At 42.2% G+C, this 16,290-nt stretch overlaps 1 protein-coding gene and 1 pseudogene across 3 annotated transcripts; one reads left to right on the forward strand and one right to left on the reverse strand.

Annotated features, from left to right (window-relative positions):
• The first annotated feature begins 2,182 nt into the window (after nt 1–2,182).
• C11H6orf226 (chromosome 11 C6orf226 homolog) lies at nt 2,183–15,381 on the forward strand. Of its 3 annotated transcripts, XR_009505572.1 has the most exons (4): nt 2,183–2,812; nt 3,069–3,206; nt 13,626–13,785; nt 14,154–15,381. XR_009505572.1 is itself a non-coding variant. In XM_059937452.1 (1 exon), the coding sequence occupies exon 1, from the start codon at nt 2,201–2,203 to the stop codon at nt 2,531–2,533; it is 333 nt and encodes a 110-aa protein (XP_059793435.1). In that variant the 5' UTR covers nt 2,183–2,200; the 3' UTR covers nt 2,534–3,045. The 3 variants fall into 3 exon arrangements, 1 of the variants encoding a protein (XP_059793435.1); XR_009505571.1 differs by lacking the exons at nt 13,626–13,785; nt 14,154–15,381 and adding an exon at nt 7,176–7,607; XM_059937452.1 differs by lacking the exons at nt 3,069–3,206; nt 13,626–13,785; nt 14,154–15,381 and having other exon boundaries at nt 2,183–3,045.
• LOC132375286 (mitotic checkpoint serine/threonine-protein kinase BUB1 beta-like) lies at nt 5,935–11,644 on the reverse strand (annotated as a pseudogene).
• Nucleotides 15,382–16,290: the final 909 nt, after the last annotated feature.

Genomic DNA, 16,290 nt, shown 5'->3' on the forward strand with positions numbered 1-16,290 from the left:
AGGCCACAGGCACTTCTGATTCACTGGGTACAGTTTGGGGGATCCCACAATCCCCTTCAGTTTCAATAATTCATTAGAACAACTCACAGAACACACAGCTCAGGAAAGTGCTATTCTTAGGATTACAGTTTTATTAGAGAAGATACAAATCAGCAGGACCAGCCAAATGAAGAGGCGCACAGGGGAAGGTCTGAGAAGGTCCGGCATGCAGGGCTTCTGTGTTATCTGCTCGTGGAACCATGGCACATCACCCTCCTGACACACTGATGAGTTCACCAGCCAGGAAGCTCCATTGAGCTTTGTGTCCAGAGTTGTTATAGGGGTTTCATTATGCCGGCATGGGTGATTAAATCATTGGCTGGAGGCTGAACTCAATCTCCAGGCCCCCTTCCTGGACCCCCCATGGCTCAAAGCCCCAACCCTCTTCCCATAACTGGCCAGCCCCAGTCCTGAAACCATTTAGGGACCACCATGAGTCACCTCCTTGGCATAAACTATCAAGGCCCACCATGAATATCTCTTCTAATACTTGGGAAATTCCAAGGATTTAGTCTCCCCATAAGGAACCAGGGACAAAGGCCAGTCAAATTCTTTGTTATACAACACTTAGTTTGATCAGTTTCCTCCCGACTGGCTTCTCAAGCTCACCCCTTCCAACTTTTCGTCTTGACAAATTTTTTAAAGTTATTTTTTATTTTTCTTTTATATTGGAGTATAGTTGATTTACAATGTTGTGTTAGTTTCAGGTGTACAGCTAAGTGATTCAGTTATACATATACATATATCCATTCTTTTTCAGATTCTTTTCCCATATAGGTTATTACAGAATATTGACTATAGTTCCCTGTGCTATACAGTAGGTCCTTGTTGATTATTTTATATATAGTAGTGTGTATATGTTAATCCCAAACTCCTAATTTATCCCTCCCCCCCACCCTTTGGTAACCATACGTTTGTTTTTGAAGTATCTTGAGAAATTTCAAACCATTTAGATTCACCAGTTCTTAGCAATTTTGCCACATTTGCTTGCTTGCTCTCTCTTTCTCTCTCTCTCATGACATTTCACCCATAAATACTTCAGCATGTATCTCCTATGAACAAGGTCATTCTCCCATGTAACCAAAGCACAGTTACTGCACCTAATTTAACACTGATGTAACACTGTCATCTAATATACAGAGCATATTCAAATTTTCCCAAGGGTAAAATGTCCTTTGTAACTGATTTTCCCCTCATTTTGCTCCAACACAGGATCACATTTTGCATTTTTCACATTTCCTTTAGTCTGACATAGTTCCTCAATCTTGTCTTTTTCTTTCTTTGTCTTTTATGTATCAACATCTATAAAGCATCCAGGCCAGTCATTTTGCAGAATGTCTCTCACTTTGGTTTGTCTGCTCATTTCCTCCAGTTTAGATTCAGAGTGAACACTTTTGGCAGGAACACTACAGAGGAGATGCAGTGTCCCTGCACCTGTAGTGTCCCTGCAGTGCATCACTTCAGGAGGCAGATGATGCCAGTTTGTCCGCTTAGTAGTAATTAAGCTTTGCTTACTTGATTAAGGCGGTCTGTGCCAGATCAGGCTAGCTTTCGATAAACTTAGAAACCTGGGTTTTATTGGCATTGGCTTCCCAAACAGCTGGAGGGAATGTAGCACTCCTGGCTTGCCTTCATCTTCTCTCCTCCCCTCTGGGAAAGCCTGGAATAGTCCTGATGGCAGGAAATGGGGAGAGAGTGGCGAGGCTCTGCAGTGGTGTCCTTTGTTCCCAGTTCTCCTGAGACCACTGGAGACATCTCCTCCATTATTTTCTGTCTGGTGCTCTGGAGCCTGGGATGGAGGTTATCTCCCCCGCCCCCCCCCCCCCACCACGTGTCTATGCAGTAGTCTCAGCGCATGCATGAAGGCAGGTGTGTGCGCGGTGCCCGGGCGAGTGTGAAAACTCAGGTCTTTTTCCCTGCATCGGCGTGTCGGCAGGCACGTTCCATTCTGTACAAGCCTTCCCGTGTTCTAAAGCATTCCATGTTGGAGGCTCTGGGGCGGGCTAAGTGGTGTACGTGTGGGTGAAGCGTTTCCGCGCGGAGCATGTTTTCCAGTGCTCCCCGCTCTCTGGGCCGCTTGGTACGGTCTACGCCCCCCTTCACTTCCTCCGACGGTGGTTGCACCCATCCCTCCCGGAAGTGCTCAGGCTCCAAGCTAGCCATGGAGCCCTCCGGCAGTCAGAGCGGGACTGGCGCGGCTTCTGCACCCGCGGACTCAGCGTCGGCCTCGGTGACCCTGGCGCAGCTCCTGCAACTGGTCCAGCAGGGCCGGGGACTCCCCGGCCTGGAGAGGCGCCACGTCGTGGCGACCCTCGGCGAACCCACGGCGTCCCGGCTCCCGCGGAGGCCCAAGCCCTGGGAGGCCTCGGGCTCCGCCGACGCCCCCGCGCCGCCCTTCCAGACCCGGGGCCACAGGCCCGACGACCCTCCCTATGGGCAGAGGACCCTCCTGGAAGAACCTGGCTCCGGGGAGGCTGCGACAGCGCCTTCCTAGATGGAACATAGTGGGTTCCTGAGGCTCGAGGTCCTTTGCAACTGTGAATGAAAAATGTTGCTGCCCTATCAGCAAAGGACGCTGCAGCCATCTAGCCATCAGCCAGTACTGCGGCCCCGTCGGTGAGCCGTAGGGAACCCAGGATGGAGACAAATGGGCTGCCGCTGCCAAGCCCTTAGCCACTGCAGACACTGTCAACGGCGCACCCTGAGGGGGCTCAAGATGGGAAAGAACAGGATACTGGCCTTGGATAGCTAAGGCGCATATCAAAGGCAAAGTGTCAGTGAGCCCAGACTCTTGCATCTATCTGTTCACAGAAAAAAGCTCAATTCATTAACGTGAGATGTCGGGTTTTCTTTAATTAACAGTAATCTTTTGATGTTCTGACTACCTGATTTTGTCGCAGAACTCCTATCTATCCTTCAGAGCAGTCCCTCAGAGCTATCTGAGAGGCTGCCTCCTGGGCTTGCGTCCTCAGAAAGTCTGCCAAATAAAATAATTCTCAACTTTGAGGTTTTGCTTTTTTTTTTTTCAGTCAACAGTTTTGGTGACCATGGAGGGAACCAGAGCAAACTTCTCCTCTTCGCCTGAACTCTACGAGGAACCGGACACTTGGTACTGGAAGAGGCCTCTTGTGCCCATCCGCCTCCTTGGAGAGTTCATACGAACTTGGGTGAGTCTCTCCTGGTTCTTGGATCTCCTGATTATTGGTTGATTATCCTGAGTTTTATTTGGCAGTGTCTAACAGATTCCTGGCTCCCCAGTTGAAAGACATTGGGGAGTGACCTCCTAGTTGAAAGATACTAGGGGAGCCCAGTTGAAAGACATTGGAAGAAAATGCCCCCCAGCTGAAAGATACTGGGGGAACCCGGTTGAAAGACACTTGGATTTGCTCAGTTGAAAAGATATCTGGGGACTTCCCTGGTGGTCCAGTGGTTAAGCCTCTGCGCTTCCGCTGCAGGGGGCACGGGTTCCATCCCTGGTCAGGGAACTAAGATGCCACACCGCGGGGCCAAAGAAAAAAGTACTGAGCAGTCTGGGCTGAATGTTTAGATAAACCTGATGTTTTCCTCAAATTGGCTACCTTAATAAGAATTTGTCAGGATAAAAGTGCACTAGTAAGTTTTATCCCCGACGAATTCAACTTTAAAACGGGAAATAGATTATCTCAAACAAAAACGAAGGGCTTCAGAAAACCAACCTCCGATTAACACTCTAGCCAGATTCATGAATGTACGGAGCTCATACTTGCAAGTACCTACTTAATTGGGAGTCAAAGGAAATCTCATCCTGAAAATGACTCAGATTGGGCTCATTTATTGAATACGCAGTTAAGTTAGAAAAAGCCAGCTTGATAAAAACATCTTTTCAAAATTCTGACCTTAAAAAAACAAAAACAAAAGCCCTTCTGGGGGAAGTTTCATTTCTCTTCCTGTGTCTTTGAGATGTAAATGTTCTACTCGATCTTCTAACAGCCTTTTGTGTGTATGGCTTTTGAGAACTTGGTCTCTGCCATCCAAAAGGTGCACGTATGGTGTACATTTGGCAGCCAATTAAATAGACTGGGATTCTGAGCAGTCTTTTGGCTGTACCAACTCTCGGGGATTTTTTGCCGTCTTAACCTTCATTGCGTCAGCCTGTACAACAAAGGCCTTTACTTCCTTAGACTATTTTTGGGAATAAACTTTCTGGATCTTGTTTAGGCAGCAGCCTTCACACTCTCTTGTGGGGAATGCCTCTTGCATCTTATTGGTTTGAGTCACTATTAAGATACATCTCATTAATGGCCAGATGATGGAGCCTTTAAATTGGAAAAACTCTGAGTTGGTAAAGTTTTAGGGAGCTCTCATTATAACTAGCTGTTTTATTGGTACCTATGAGGAAAAAAAAAAGGTGGGAAAAATATATATAATGGTTAACCTAAGAACTCCCTTAGTTTAAAACAATCCCCCACCCCCCAAAAAATGGTTTGGGAAGCCTTATTGTGGTCTCTGCTTCCCCTCAATGGGTCTTATGGATAACAATAAAAACATTAGAATAATTAATTTTAATTAGGTTGATTAACAGGAAAACAAGAAAAAACTGAAGGGAAAGTCTAGGGACTTTTTCCCAACAAGTTGGAAATTTTAAGGTGGTTACTTAAAAATGGAATAAATAAAACAGACGTTAATGGGATTAAATTAAAGGTTTGATACAAAACTACCTAAGGTTGGATGGGCCAAAGGGACCCACTATTGGTTCCCAACATTAAAGGGCCCCAAACAAGTCTGCTCTATTTACCCCAGTTTAAAAAAATATATTTAAAGGGCTGGAAAAAATTACACTGAGATACTTGACCAACAGTTACTTGGGGCAACAGGCCAATTAATCAACTTAAAAGATTGACAAAAGCGCCTGAATTCCTTCGTGCCCACTGGACCACCAGGGGAGTCCATGTCTTGCAAATCTTGACAACAGAAATGTAAATACAGCCCACAGAAACCTGAGACTGAGCCTAATTAACTCAATCAGAAAGAACCTGAAACCAAGGAAGAAAAAAAGGAAAAAGTGGCCTTTTTAAACTCAAAACAGCTGGAAAGTCTCCCTCAGCCAAAATCTAATTAATAGCCTCCTTAAGGGTTTATCAAGGACAAATACAAATCTTAAAAGTCTTTTCCACAAATAGTAAAGGCTTAGTCATCTGAGCAAGCAAATTTAATTCATTCCAAGTGTTATTTATAAACTAGTAAGTTTATATTGTGATAACTGATTCATAACTAAGTTTTTTTTTTTTTTTTTTGGGCTGTCCCACACAGCATGTGGGATCTTAATTCCCCAACCAGGGATCAAACCCGCGTCCCTTGCAGTGGAAGCTTGGAGTCTTAAACCACTGGACCGCCAGGGGAGTCCCAATAACTAAGTTTATTTATTTATTTTTTTTTAACAAATACTATTTTATTCTTTACAAAATACATAGTGATCATAAGGGTACAGGTCACAAATTACAAACGGGAAAAGTTGAGACAAATGCGTTAAATGACAACAAAGTTGTGTTCACCTAGAGGGCTGGGATAGGGAGAGTGGGAGGAGACGCAAGAGGGAGGAGATATGGGGATGTATGTGTATGTATAGCTAATTCACTTTGTTATACAGCAGAAACTAACACACCATTGTAAAGCAATTATACTCCAATAAAGATGTTTAAAAAAATGACAACAAGGTACCCATTAATACGGAATCTATTTAGAATAAAACAGTTCTTTGTTAAAGTTAGACAAGGCCAAGAGGAGGTACCTTGTTGAGTAGAAAATGCCAGTTACCTAGAAATATACTTCTACCAAAAAGTAGAGAAGTGTTAGTAGTATACCTAAATTAAATCATAGCATATACAGGTCCAGTGTTCCACAGTACAACCATTGGTTTTAGGCAGGAATCTGCGAGAGACTTGACTGCCTATCTTGCTGGAAGAGGAAAGCCCCAGGACTGATTAACTTCCCTACCTTCCGTGAAGCTTTGTTCAGGTGACTTTGGAATGTGGTGTCAAACACCCCATTCATTTCTGCCACAAGGTCCCGCAGAACAGACACTGTGGACTCATCACTGGCATTCAGAATCCGCACAAAGAATTTATTCTATAGTTCACCACCTTTTAGCTCAGAAATATTTTGGCTAAGTTTCCAGAGGGACCCATCCCAGAAGACCTGCAGGTGTTTCTTGAACAATAGTAAATGTGCTAAATCTGCTATACCAAACAGATCTACCTGGTAGGGAGAAGAACAGTTAGCCAGGATCTTTTGTCCTTCCAGGATCTATACAGTCTGAAATCTGCTGAGGTTAAAAATGTCTAGCTCTGCCCTAAGGTCAACACTGTAGGAAAAGTCCACTCTCTTCAAAGCTTGATTGTTTTTATTACAATCATAGGGATCGTGGATTCTGTTTCTAAGAATCAGACTCCTTGGACTCAAGTCACCATGGACTATTTCTGCTTTGTGTAGTTTCTCCACCATTGTCAAGAGGTTATAAATAATCAACACTGTTATTTCATGGGTAATAAATTCACTGTATTGAAGAAGATCCTGAAGGGTGAAGCAGTTTATATATTGGTGCCAAATGATAGAGCCATCTTGGTATTGATACCAGCTACACAAATTATCACACTCCTCATTTAAACGTTCCTTTAACTTGAAGTTGATATAAAAGTCCCATGGGGGCTTTCCTGGTGGCGCAGTGGTTAAGAATCCGCCTGCCAATGAAGGGGACACGGGTTCGTGTCCCGGTCCGGGAAGATCCCACATGCCGTGGAGCGGCTAGGCCCGTGAGCCACAACTACTGAGCCTGCATGTCTGGAGCCTGTGCTCCGCAACGGGAGAGGCCACTACAGTGAGAGGCCCGTGCACTGCGATGAAGAGTGGCCCCCGCTCGCCGCAACTGGAGAAAGCCCTCGCACAGAAAAGAAGACCCAACACAGCCAAAAATAAATAAATAAATTTATAAAAGAAAAAAAATCCCATGGGACAGGTTGAGAAGATACCTTTATTATGGTTAACTCTGCAGTTTCTTGGCGACACCCAGAATAATTTGTAGTCTTCGCATAACAGGTATTCTTGTTTAATGCAATAATCCTCATTATCTAATTCAATTTCCTTCTCTTTTTCCAAATTAGGCATTGGTCTATCGTCTACAAAAAACTCTGCAGAGGTACTCAGCTCTGGTTGGGATTTTAGTAGTTGTCTGCGATACTGTGAACACCAGGGTGACTGAGTAGGGCTGTCTGTAGTCTCACTAGTGAGCTCCAGTTTCTCAGGAATTTGAAGACATTTGATGGAGGAGGTGCTTGTAACTGAGGCAGAAGATCCAGAGAACCCAGAGGAGTGTGTGGCTTCACAGCTGTCTTCAATAATTGTGCTCCAAACTGCCGAAATCCACACTGCAGAGGCCCTCCTTTCCACATGCTGCCTCTCCCCTTCTGCGCAGTTCTCCCAATAACTAAGTTTTAAAGTGAAGCTATGAGATCTCTAGTTTTGTCTATTTATGTGTCTGTGTGTACATTATTATGAGACATTATTATGAGATGTATCTACCCCTAGAAATATTATCAAAATTAAAATTTAAAAAGAGCTCTATATAATTGACTTAAAAGTAAGGTGTTACAAACTAAATATTTCTAAATATAAAAGAAAGTGGTTGGAATGAATTTCAGGTTTATGTGATCTAAGAAATATTCAATATTAAATTAACATCTCGTTTTTAAAAATATTTTTTTATTGACGTATAGTTGATTTACAATGTATTAGTGTCAGGTGTACAGCAAAGTGGCTCAGTTTTATATATATACTTTTTTTCTTTTTCAGATTCTTTTCCTATAAAGGAAAAGAAAATATTGAGTATAGTTCTCTGTGCCATACAGTAGGTCCTTGTTGGTTATTTTATATATAGTATAACATCTGGTATTAAAGCTAGCTTAAGCTTGCTGACTTAATTAATACAGACATGTCTTACTGTATTGTACCTAGGTTTACTAAAGGTCAATACATTCACGTCTTTTTTTTTGGCTGTGTTGGGTCTTCGTTGCTGTGTGCGGGCTTTCTCTAGTTGTGGTGAGCTGGGGCTACTCTTCTTGGTGGTGTGCGGGCTTTTCATTGTGGTGGCTTCTCTTGTGGAGCACGGGCTCTAGGCACACGGGGTTCGGTAGTTGTGGCTCGTGGGCTCTAGAGCACAGGCTCAGTAGTTGTGGCTCGTGGGCTCTAGAGCGCAGGCTCAGTAGTTGTGGCGCACAGGCTTAGTTGCTCCGCGGCATGTGGGATCTTCCCAGACCAGGGCTTGAACCCGTGTCCTCTGCATTGGCAGGTGGATTCTTAACCACTGTGCCACCAGGGAAGCCCCGCATTCATGTTATTTCTGTTACAGACTTTGTCAACAACAACAACAGCAACAAATTAACGTGGTAGGATAATATTTTCATAAGTTATAAAATGAAGGTAAATGAGATAAGAGTTTTCAGGTGAACTCTTTTTTTTTTTTTTAAACGTTCCTTTTTATTTTATTTTATTTATTTATTTATTTATAATTTATTTATTTATGGCTGTGTTGGGTCTTCGTTTCTGTGTGAGGGCTTTCTCCAGTTGCGGCAAGTGGGGGCCACTCTTCATCGCGGTGCGCGGGTCTCTCACTATTGCAGCCTCTCGTTGCGGAGCACAGGCTCCAGACGCGCAGGCTCAGTAGTTGTGGCTCACGGGCCCAGCCGCTCCACGGCATGTGGGATCTTCCCAGACCAGGGCTCGAACCCGTGTCCCCTGCATTGGCAGGCAGACTCTCCACCACTGCGCCACCAAGGAAGCCCCAGGTGAACTCTTTTAGAAATAATTATGCCGGGTATGTCTGTCTAAAATAGTTTCTCTAGATTTTTGGTAACTTGAGTTTTGCTAAGTTAAGTTAAATGATGGGAATTTATTGAATGTCCAGGTCGTTTCAAATGAGATAAAATGCTGAAACATTAATTGCTAAACAGGTCTAAAGTTAATCACTTTATTCTTCTTAGGAAAGGAAAACTAAAGATGTCTGGGTTTATTACAAACATACCTTGTACCACATTGAGGAAAGAAATTATTTTATATGTTTCTAGAGGTTATGGGATACTCCTCATCAGGGAATGCTGGTATGACAAACAGCTTATAATTGCTTGCTGCTTGTTGGTTTGTGCTAGAGATTAAGGTTTTTAACAGTTAAAATTGTAGTATGTAATTAGAACTACTAAAGATAATAAGGGAAATATTTCAGTATGCAAGGAAAGTAGGATGTGTGTTTTCAGCAAAAGAAGGTATGAGGAATGGAAGTACATTTTGTTAAGAGGAAAGAATGATTTTGTCCTAGAGCTGGTTATTTCTGTATTAAAAAAAATAAGGGACAAATTGATATGAATACAGAAACTTGTAGAAGATTTGTAAAAAGGGAGCCCTGAAAAAGGAGTTTTATCCATGGTCAAGCTCAGATTAGATTCAATTTAATTTCGTAAATGGATTTTGTTATTAAAAGTAGACTGGTGCAAGACTGGATTTGGTTCTCTCTGTTAAGAGAATAAAGTTTTCTTGAAATACTGCTTTTTTTTTTAAAATTTTATTTATTTATTTATGGCTGTGTTGGGTCTTCGTTTCTGTGCGAGGGCTTTCTCTAGTTGCGGCAAGCAGGGACCACTCTTCATTGCGGTGCGCGGGCCTCTCACCATCGCGGCCTCTCCCACTGCAGAGCACAGGCTCCAGATGTGCAAACTCAGCAATTGTGGCTCACAGGCCCAGCCGCTCCGCGGCATGTGGGATCCTTCCAGACCAGGGCTCGAACCAGTGTCCCCTGCATTGGCAGACAGATTCTCAACCACTGCGCCACCAGGGAAGCCCAACAAAAGTTCTTTTGACCTCTGGCTAACTCTGGGATGCTTCAAAGGAACCCTAAGACATCTCAGAGAGGAATATTAAACTAATTAGGCCTATTTGGTATGTTAAATTACTTGAGAAACATTGTCAAATGATTGGAGATGAACCTTAGTTTACTGTATGGATAAATGTTATAGATATTCCAAAATTTATGTGAAATTCCTAAAATTCTGATATGCTCTGGTATAGTGTTATCAGTCATAATTCTAGTTATTATCTTAAAATGTTACATGTCACAGAAATATCCAAGTTTCTTGCCAATTGCCTTGTAATCAGATCTTTAACCATGCCATTTAAGTCTTGTCATTTATAGACAATCATTGGTTTACTCTGATGCTTTTATAAAATGAAAATCTTCCAAGAAAATTCATAGAAAGGATTTCTGACAAATATAAGTTTCTGATAACTTTTGGATCATACCACTGAACTGGGTAAGAAATTACAAAACTCTAATGGAAAACCTGAACACTTCATCCAGATCATCAGAAATTAATTACATGGGACTGAATGAACTGATCAACATGATTTATAATTTTATGACTTTTTCTGTAATATCCTGGCTTTTAATCTTTGTTTTCTAGAAAAACCTTTCCTCTTATGCTATGACCTACAAAAAGTTGATAAAGTATACCTTTATAAACAAAGATGAAACATTTATCTTTTTCACTCTGCCTAATCCTTACAGAATTTGGCTTCTCCAGCTGGGTCTCCTGTGAACTTGATGGTTTATTATAACCAAATTACAACTAGTTATACTAATCATTGTTTTAATTTGTTCTCTTTGTTTCCAGATAGTTAATGCTTTGTGTCTCTCTCTGCTGTACTATAACCTTATTAATGTTACTAGCTTTATTACTTATCCCATCTAGTTTATAAGACTGTCTCTTGCATTACTCAATGTGTAACCAGGTCTCCAACAAAATTAATGATGGCTAAACATCTTGAGGAAATAGATCAATAATTGTAACAGTGTGATTCTAGATATGAGAAGAAGCAACAAGGGAAAACATTTCCTGGATCATAATAGACTAGTAAGACAGGTGATCCAGAGAATTTTAGATTATCAACAGGGCCTAATCCAAAAAAAGTTAACACACTGAGTAGGCTATCAACAGAATCTTTGCCTGATCTAGGAATGAGCCTTCCTAGCACCATGGGACAAAATTGGTCATGAAACGTCTCCCAAACGTTGGTTGAATTTTATTACTAAGGGGAAGCACTGTGGGTGAAAAATGTTGCCTGCCATATCAACAAACAAAGGATGCTGTGGCCATCACACCATGAGCCACTACAAACGCCCCTGATGGTGAGCCCTGAGGGAACTCAGGAGAGACAAACGGGCTGCCACTGCCAAGCCCTCAGCCACTGCAGCCACCCGAAGGGCGTACCCTGAGGGGACACAGGAAGGGAAAAGACAGGATACTGGCCTTGGACAACTAAGGTGCATAGCAAAGGAATGATTTCAATAAGCCCAGACTCTTGCATCTTCTCATACATAGAAAAGTGTTAATTCGTTAACTTGAGATGTTTGTTTTTCTTTAATTAACAGTCATCTTTTGATGTTCTGACTACCTGGTTTTTGCTGCAGAACTCCTGTATATCCTGTAAAGTCTCCTCCCTTACCTCTTTGGAGCGGCCTCTCAGAACTATCTTGAGAAGCTGCCTCCCAGGCTTGAGTGCTCAGAAAGTCCACCAAATAAAACATAATTCTCAACTTTTAGGTTGTGCATCTTTCAGTCGATGCACTGAGATCTGGATGGTGTGACTGTGTCCTGCATAGACTAGGACCCTGGATACTGGTCACTCTGCTGTTTCTCTTTTGTGCATTCACCACCACCTATCAGCTGGACTTAAGCCTCCTGGGAGCATCACTGTGGTGGTTGTTTTTTTGTTTTTTTAAAATTTATTTATTTATTATTTTTGGCTGCGTTGGGTCTTCATTGCTGCGCGTGGGCTTTCTCTAGTTGTGGCGAGCGGGGGCTACTCTTTGTTGCCGTGCGAGGGCTTCTCATTGCAGTGGCCTCTCCCATTGCGGAGCACGGGCTCTAGGCACGAGGGCTTCAATAGGTATGGCACATGGGCTCAGTAGTTGTGGCTCACGGGCTCTAGAACACAGGCTCAGTAGTCGTGGCGCACAGGCTTAGTTGCTCCGTGGCATGTGGGATCTTCCCAGACAAGGGCTCGAACCCGTGTCCCCTGCATTGGCAGGCAGATTCTTAACCACTGCGCCATCAGGGAAGCCCCACTGTGGTTGTTTTGTATTTGTATCTCTAGACTGTGAGCCTCAATTAAAAAAAAGAAAAAAAAAGTAATCCTGTTTCAGTCCTTATATGTAATTGAAACAAATCTCATACTTTACTACTTGCAGTGCATAGATGTGTTTTCATTTTTAAAATGCTACTTAGGACACACTAAACGGTTCTGACCCACTGGGGATGATTTCTTAGGAGTGTAGAAGTTAGTGTTTATCTCCTGATTCAGCTTATTCTGGTGGTTTGTGGAAGTGAATTTGGGATCCAAGTGGCATTTTTATTTCAGACAGCCATTCTCCAGATAGGCAGTGAAAAAAAAGGTTTGATGAAAAAACTTGGCCCCAGAAGGACAACGAATGAAATCTCAAAGCATAAAAAAGAGCCAGTCAACAACAACCCCTAGAACCTTAGGCTCTAAGAACCAGCTGGGTCAGGCAAGGGGCTAGAGCCTCTAGAGCCAAGGAAAAGCTTTAACTACCTTCTAAAGTCAGTCTCTTTAAATCAGCCACATGGCTCACTGCACCTACTATTGTTTCCTGAAACTAGGTCTTTTGTTCTCCCTACACCTAGAACATGGCAGGTATTTATGTTGACTGTCATGAACCCACATTAACACACACTAATAGGACTAATTTTCCCCAGAAGAAAGGATAGTCCCATAACTTGTTCAGGGAATGGTATATAACATGGTACACAATACAGAAGAGCATAATTTTTAAAACTTCCTTTATATAGAATTCTAAGTTAAAAACTGTTGTTTTGCTTAATACTCTTAACCATGGGAGGCAGACAGGCTAGACTATATTAGCCCCATTTTATAGGCAAGAATGGAAACATTTCCATATTTAGTATACGACAGATCTGGGGTATAAACCCTGGGCTTCCACACTCAACTGCTCTTTTCCCGTGACTTTTTGATACATCATTTTAAAGTAATCTGACTTCACAATGCTTTACAGTATAAGAGTAACATATATAACATCTAATCCTGGCAGGTTCACTCTTGAGCCAATTAACTGTGAAATAAAATTCCTATTTTATGGAAAGAAGAAAAATTTAAACAAAAAAATCTTCTCTGCCTTTTGGCTTCCTCTCTCCCACCACTGTGCATTGTGTATCTTGCATTATGCATTGACCAAAACCTTTACTATCGGCAGAAATTTCTACTCAACCATAAAGAGCAACATTCTCCTAAGACAGTTCCTTAAAGGTAACATTCCTTCTTGATAAGGGGTCACATGGTGCTCAGATGTGGATTATGTAAATTGTCAATAATATGTCATTTGATGTACAACCCTCCTCTGTCTCAAAAAGCATATATAACTGTGTCTTGACTTCTAATGGGCGGAACAATTCTCAGGGCTTTGTGAGATGCTCTTCCTGGGTTATAATCCTCAAATTTGGCTCGAATAAAATTTTCCATTTCTTTTTTAGATCGACTGATTAAAATTTTTCATCGACATGCTTGGTGTAGTCAGCAGGATATCAGAGACTCCTGCCAGAGGCCACCGGGAGTCTATGCAGAACAAGTGCTCCGTGCCAGCATGGGCCCATTGAGCCCCACCTGCTTCTCAGCACTCCCCAGGTGTTTTTGGTGGGTTCTCCTGATATTTGGATCTCATTGTTTGGGTGTTGATCCTAAAAATTTTATTTGAGTTGGTTTTCACTTAAGACTTAGAGTCTTAAGGGGCACCAGTGCATTTCCTAGGCACCTAGGGGGGCTGGGCAAGAGGCCCAGGGAAACATGTGGCTGGGTTTTTGTTAAATTTGGCTTAAAGAAAAAAAAGAGTTGATATATGGTCTGAACAAAACTTTTTTTTTTAAAAGATTGATTGATTGATTGATTGATTGCTATGTTGGGTCTTCGTTTCTGTGCTAGGGCTTTCTCTAGTTGCGGCAAGCAGGGACCACTCTTCATCGCGGTGCGCGGGCCTCTCACTATTGTGACCTCTCTTGTTGCAGAGCACAGGCTCCAGACGCGCAGGTTCAGTAGTTGTGGCTCACGGGCCCAACTGCTCCGCGGCATGTGGGATCTTCCCAGACCAGGGCTCGGACCCGTGTCCCCTGCATTGGCAGGCAGATTCTCAACCACTGCGCCACCAGGGAAGCCCTGAACAAAACTTTTGCTAGTGAAATCAGAGACTGAATTATTCAGCGCCAAAGAATAAAGGGACATTTTGCTCCTTCCAGCCACAAGCCATCCTCAGATGACTGAGGATCTTTGGGAAGTGTCTGAGGATCAATTTTCATGACGTGTAGCGGTTCCATAGGGAAATCCCATTACAGTCATTAAGTAAGTACTGCTCATCCAGGCGGCGTGACAGAGGCTGATCACCTAGTGTTCCGAGCACCCAAGATGGTTTTAGGCTGTCATTGCGAGAAACTGAGCCACCTAAAAGAAGTCGAACCAGGGAATTCTCTGGTAGTCCAGTGGTTAGGACTCTGTGCTTTCACTGCCGGAGGCCCAGGTTCAATCCCTGGTCAGGGAACTAAGATCCAGCAAGCCACATGGTGCAGCCAGAAAGAAAAGGTTAGTATCTGCAGATTTTGGTAACTTGAAACTAAACCAAGGTAAATTACGAGAATTCATTCACTATCCGGGTCATTTCAAACAGGATAAAATTCTGGAACATTAATTGCTGGGGAGGTCTAAGTTCTTAGAAGAGGAAAACTAAAGCATAAGCATAAGTTTGTCAATCAGGAAATGCTGATATGACAAACAGCATTCTTATTTTTTTTGGCTACACCATGTGCGGCATGCAGGATCTTAGTTCCCTGACCAGGGATTGAACTCGTGGCCCCTGCAGTGGAAGCTCAGAGTCCTAACCACTGGACCACCAGGGAATTCCAGAAAAAAATTAAGGTTTTAAGGTTAAGAATTATAAGGGAAACATTTCAGTATGCAAGGAAGTAGGATGTGTGTTTTCAGCAAAGAAGGTATGAGGATTGAAAATGCATTTGGTTAAAGGAAAAAAGGTTTTGTCCTAGACCTGGTTGTTTCTGAATAGATACAGAAAGTTGTGGAAAGTTTGTGGAAAAGGAACAGTGTGAGAGTTTTGTGCATGGTCAAAATTGGCTGAGATAAGATTGAACTTAATTAAGGAAATGTTTTAAAGGTAAAGTGGTACAAAACCTGAATTTGGTCCTCTCTCTAAGAGGACAAAGTTTTCTTAAAATATTGAACTGCTTTTGGTAATAGATTGTGAGTTTCTTTGTGTTTAAGTGATCTGTATTTGCCATTGAGATTTTTTTTTTAAGTAAGTTTTTAATTTTTTTGGCCATGTTTTTGGCTCATGGGATTTTAGTTCCCTGACCAGGGATCAAACCTGGGGCCCTGGCAGTGTGCACACCGAGTCCTAACCACTGAACCACGAGGAAATTCCCTGCTATTGAGATCGTTTATCGTCACGCTGGTTAAGTGAATTGGTATTGTTTCACAGTGACCTGTGATTCTATTTGACCAAGTGTTTTAAAACTTTTTGATATTTTTGACAAAGTTTCCAAAGATCAAATACTAAATGAAGGTCATTTGACCTCTAACTTTGAGGTTTTCCAAAGGGTCCCTGGAGCACCTCAAAATATTTTTCTCTCCATCTCAGAGAGAGGAATATTAAACTAATTAGGCTTATTTGGTATATTAAATGAGGAGCAGTTAAACAGATGGTGATAAAACTTATTAGTTTATGTCATATGTGTAAACATTATTAATATATACATTCTAGAAATTAAGTGGAACTCCCAAAATTCTGGTATGTCCTGGTAAGTGATATCAGTCATAATTTTAGTGTATGTCACAGCAGTAACCAAGTTTCTTTTCAATTGCATTGTAATCAAGTTCTTTAACCTTGACTCTTAAAGTCTTTTGTCATTTATAGCTAGCTATATGGTCAGTTAACCAGGTATTTGGTAGAAATGAGGTTAACTTTAGAAAGAAAAAGATTATGTTTCAGTGAATATTCTAGTTTTGTTAATTCAGGTATTTACTGACTAAGACTCACTTCTCAGATAGCTCCTTGCAAAGTTTAATTAAAAGGACACTGTTTCTGAAGGCTATCACAGTACTCTTAACTTTGGATGAAGATCAGATTCACCATGACCT

Source organism: Balaenoptera ricei, chromosome 11 (assembly GCF_028023285.1).
Source record: "Balaenoptera ricei isolate mBalRic1 chromosome 11, mBalRic1.hap2, whole genome shotgun sequence".
NCBI classification, from domain to species: domain Eukaryota; kingdom Metazoa; phylum Chordata; class Mammalia; order Artiodactyla; family Balaenopteridae; genus Balaenoptera; species Balaenoptera ricei.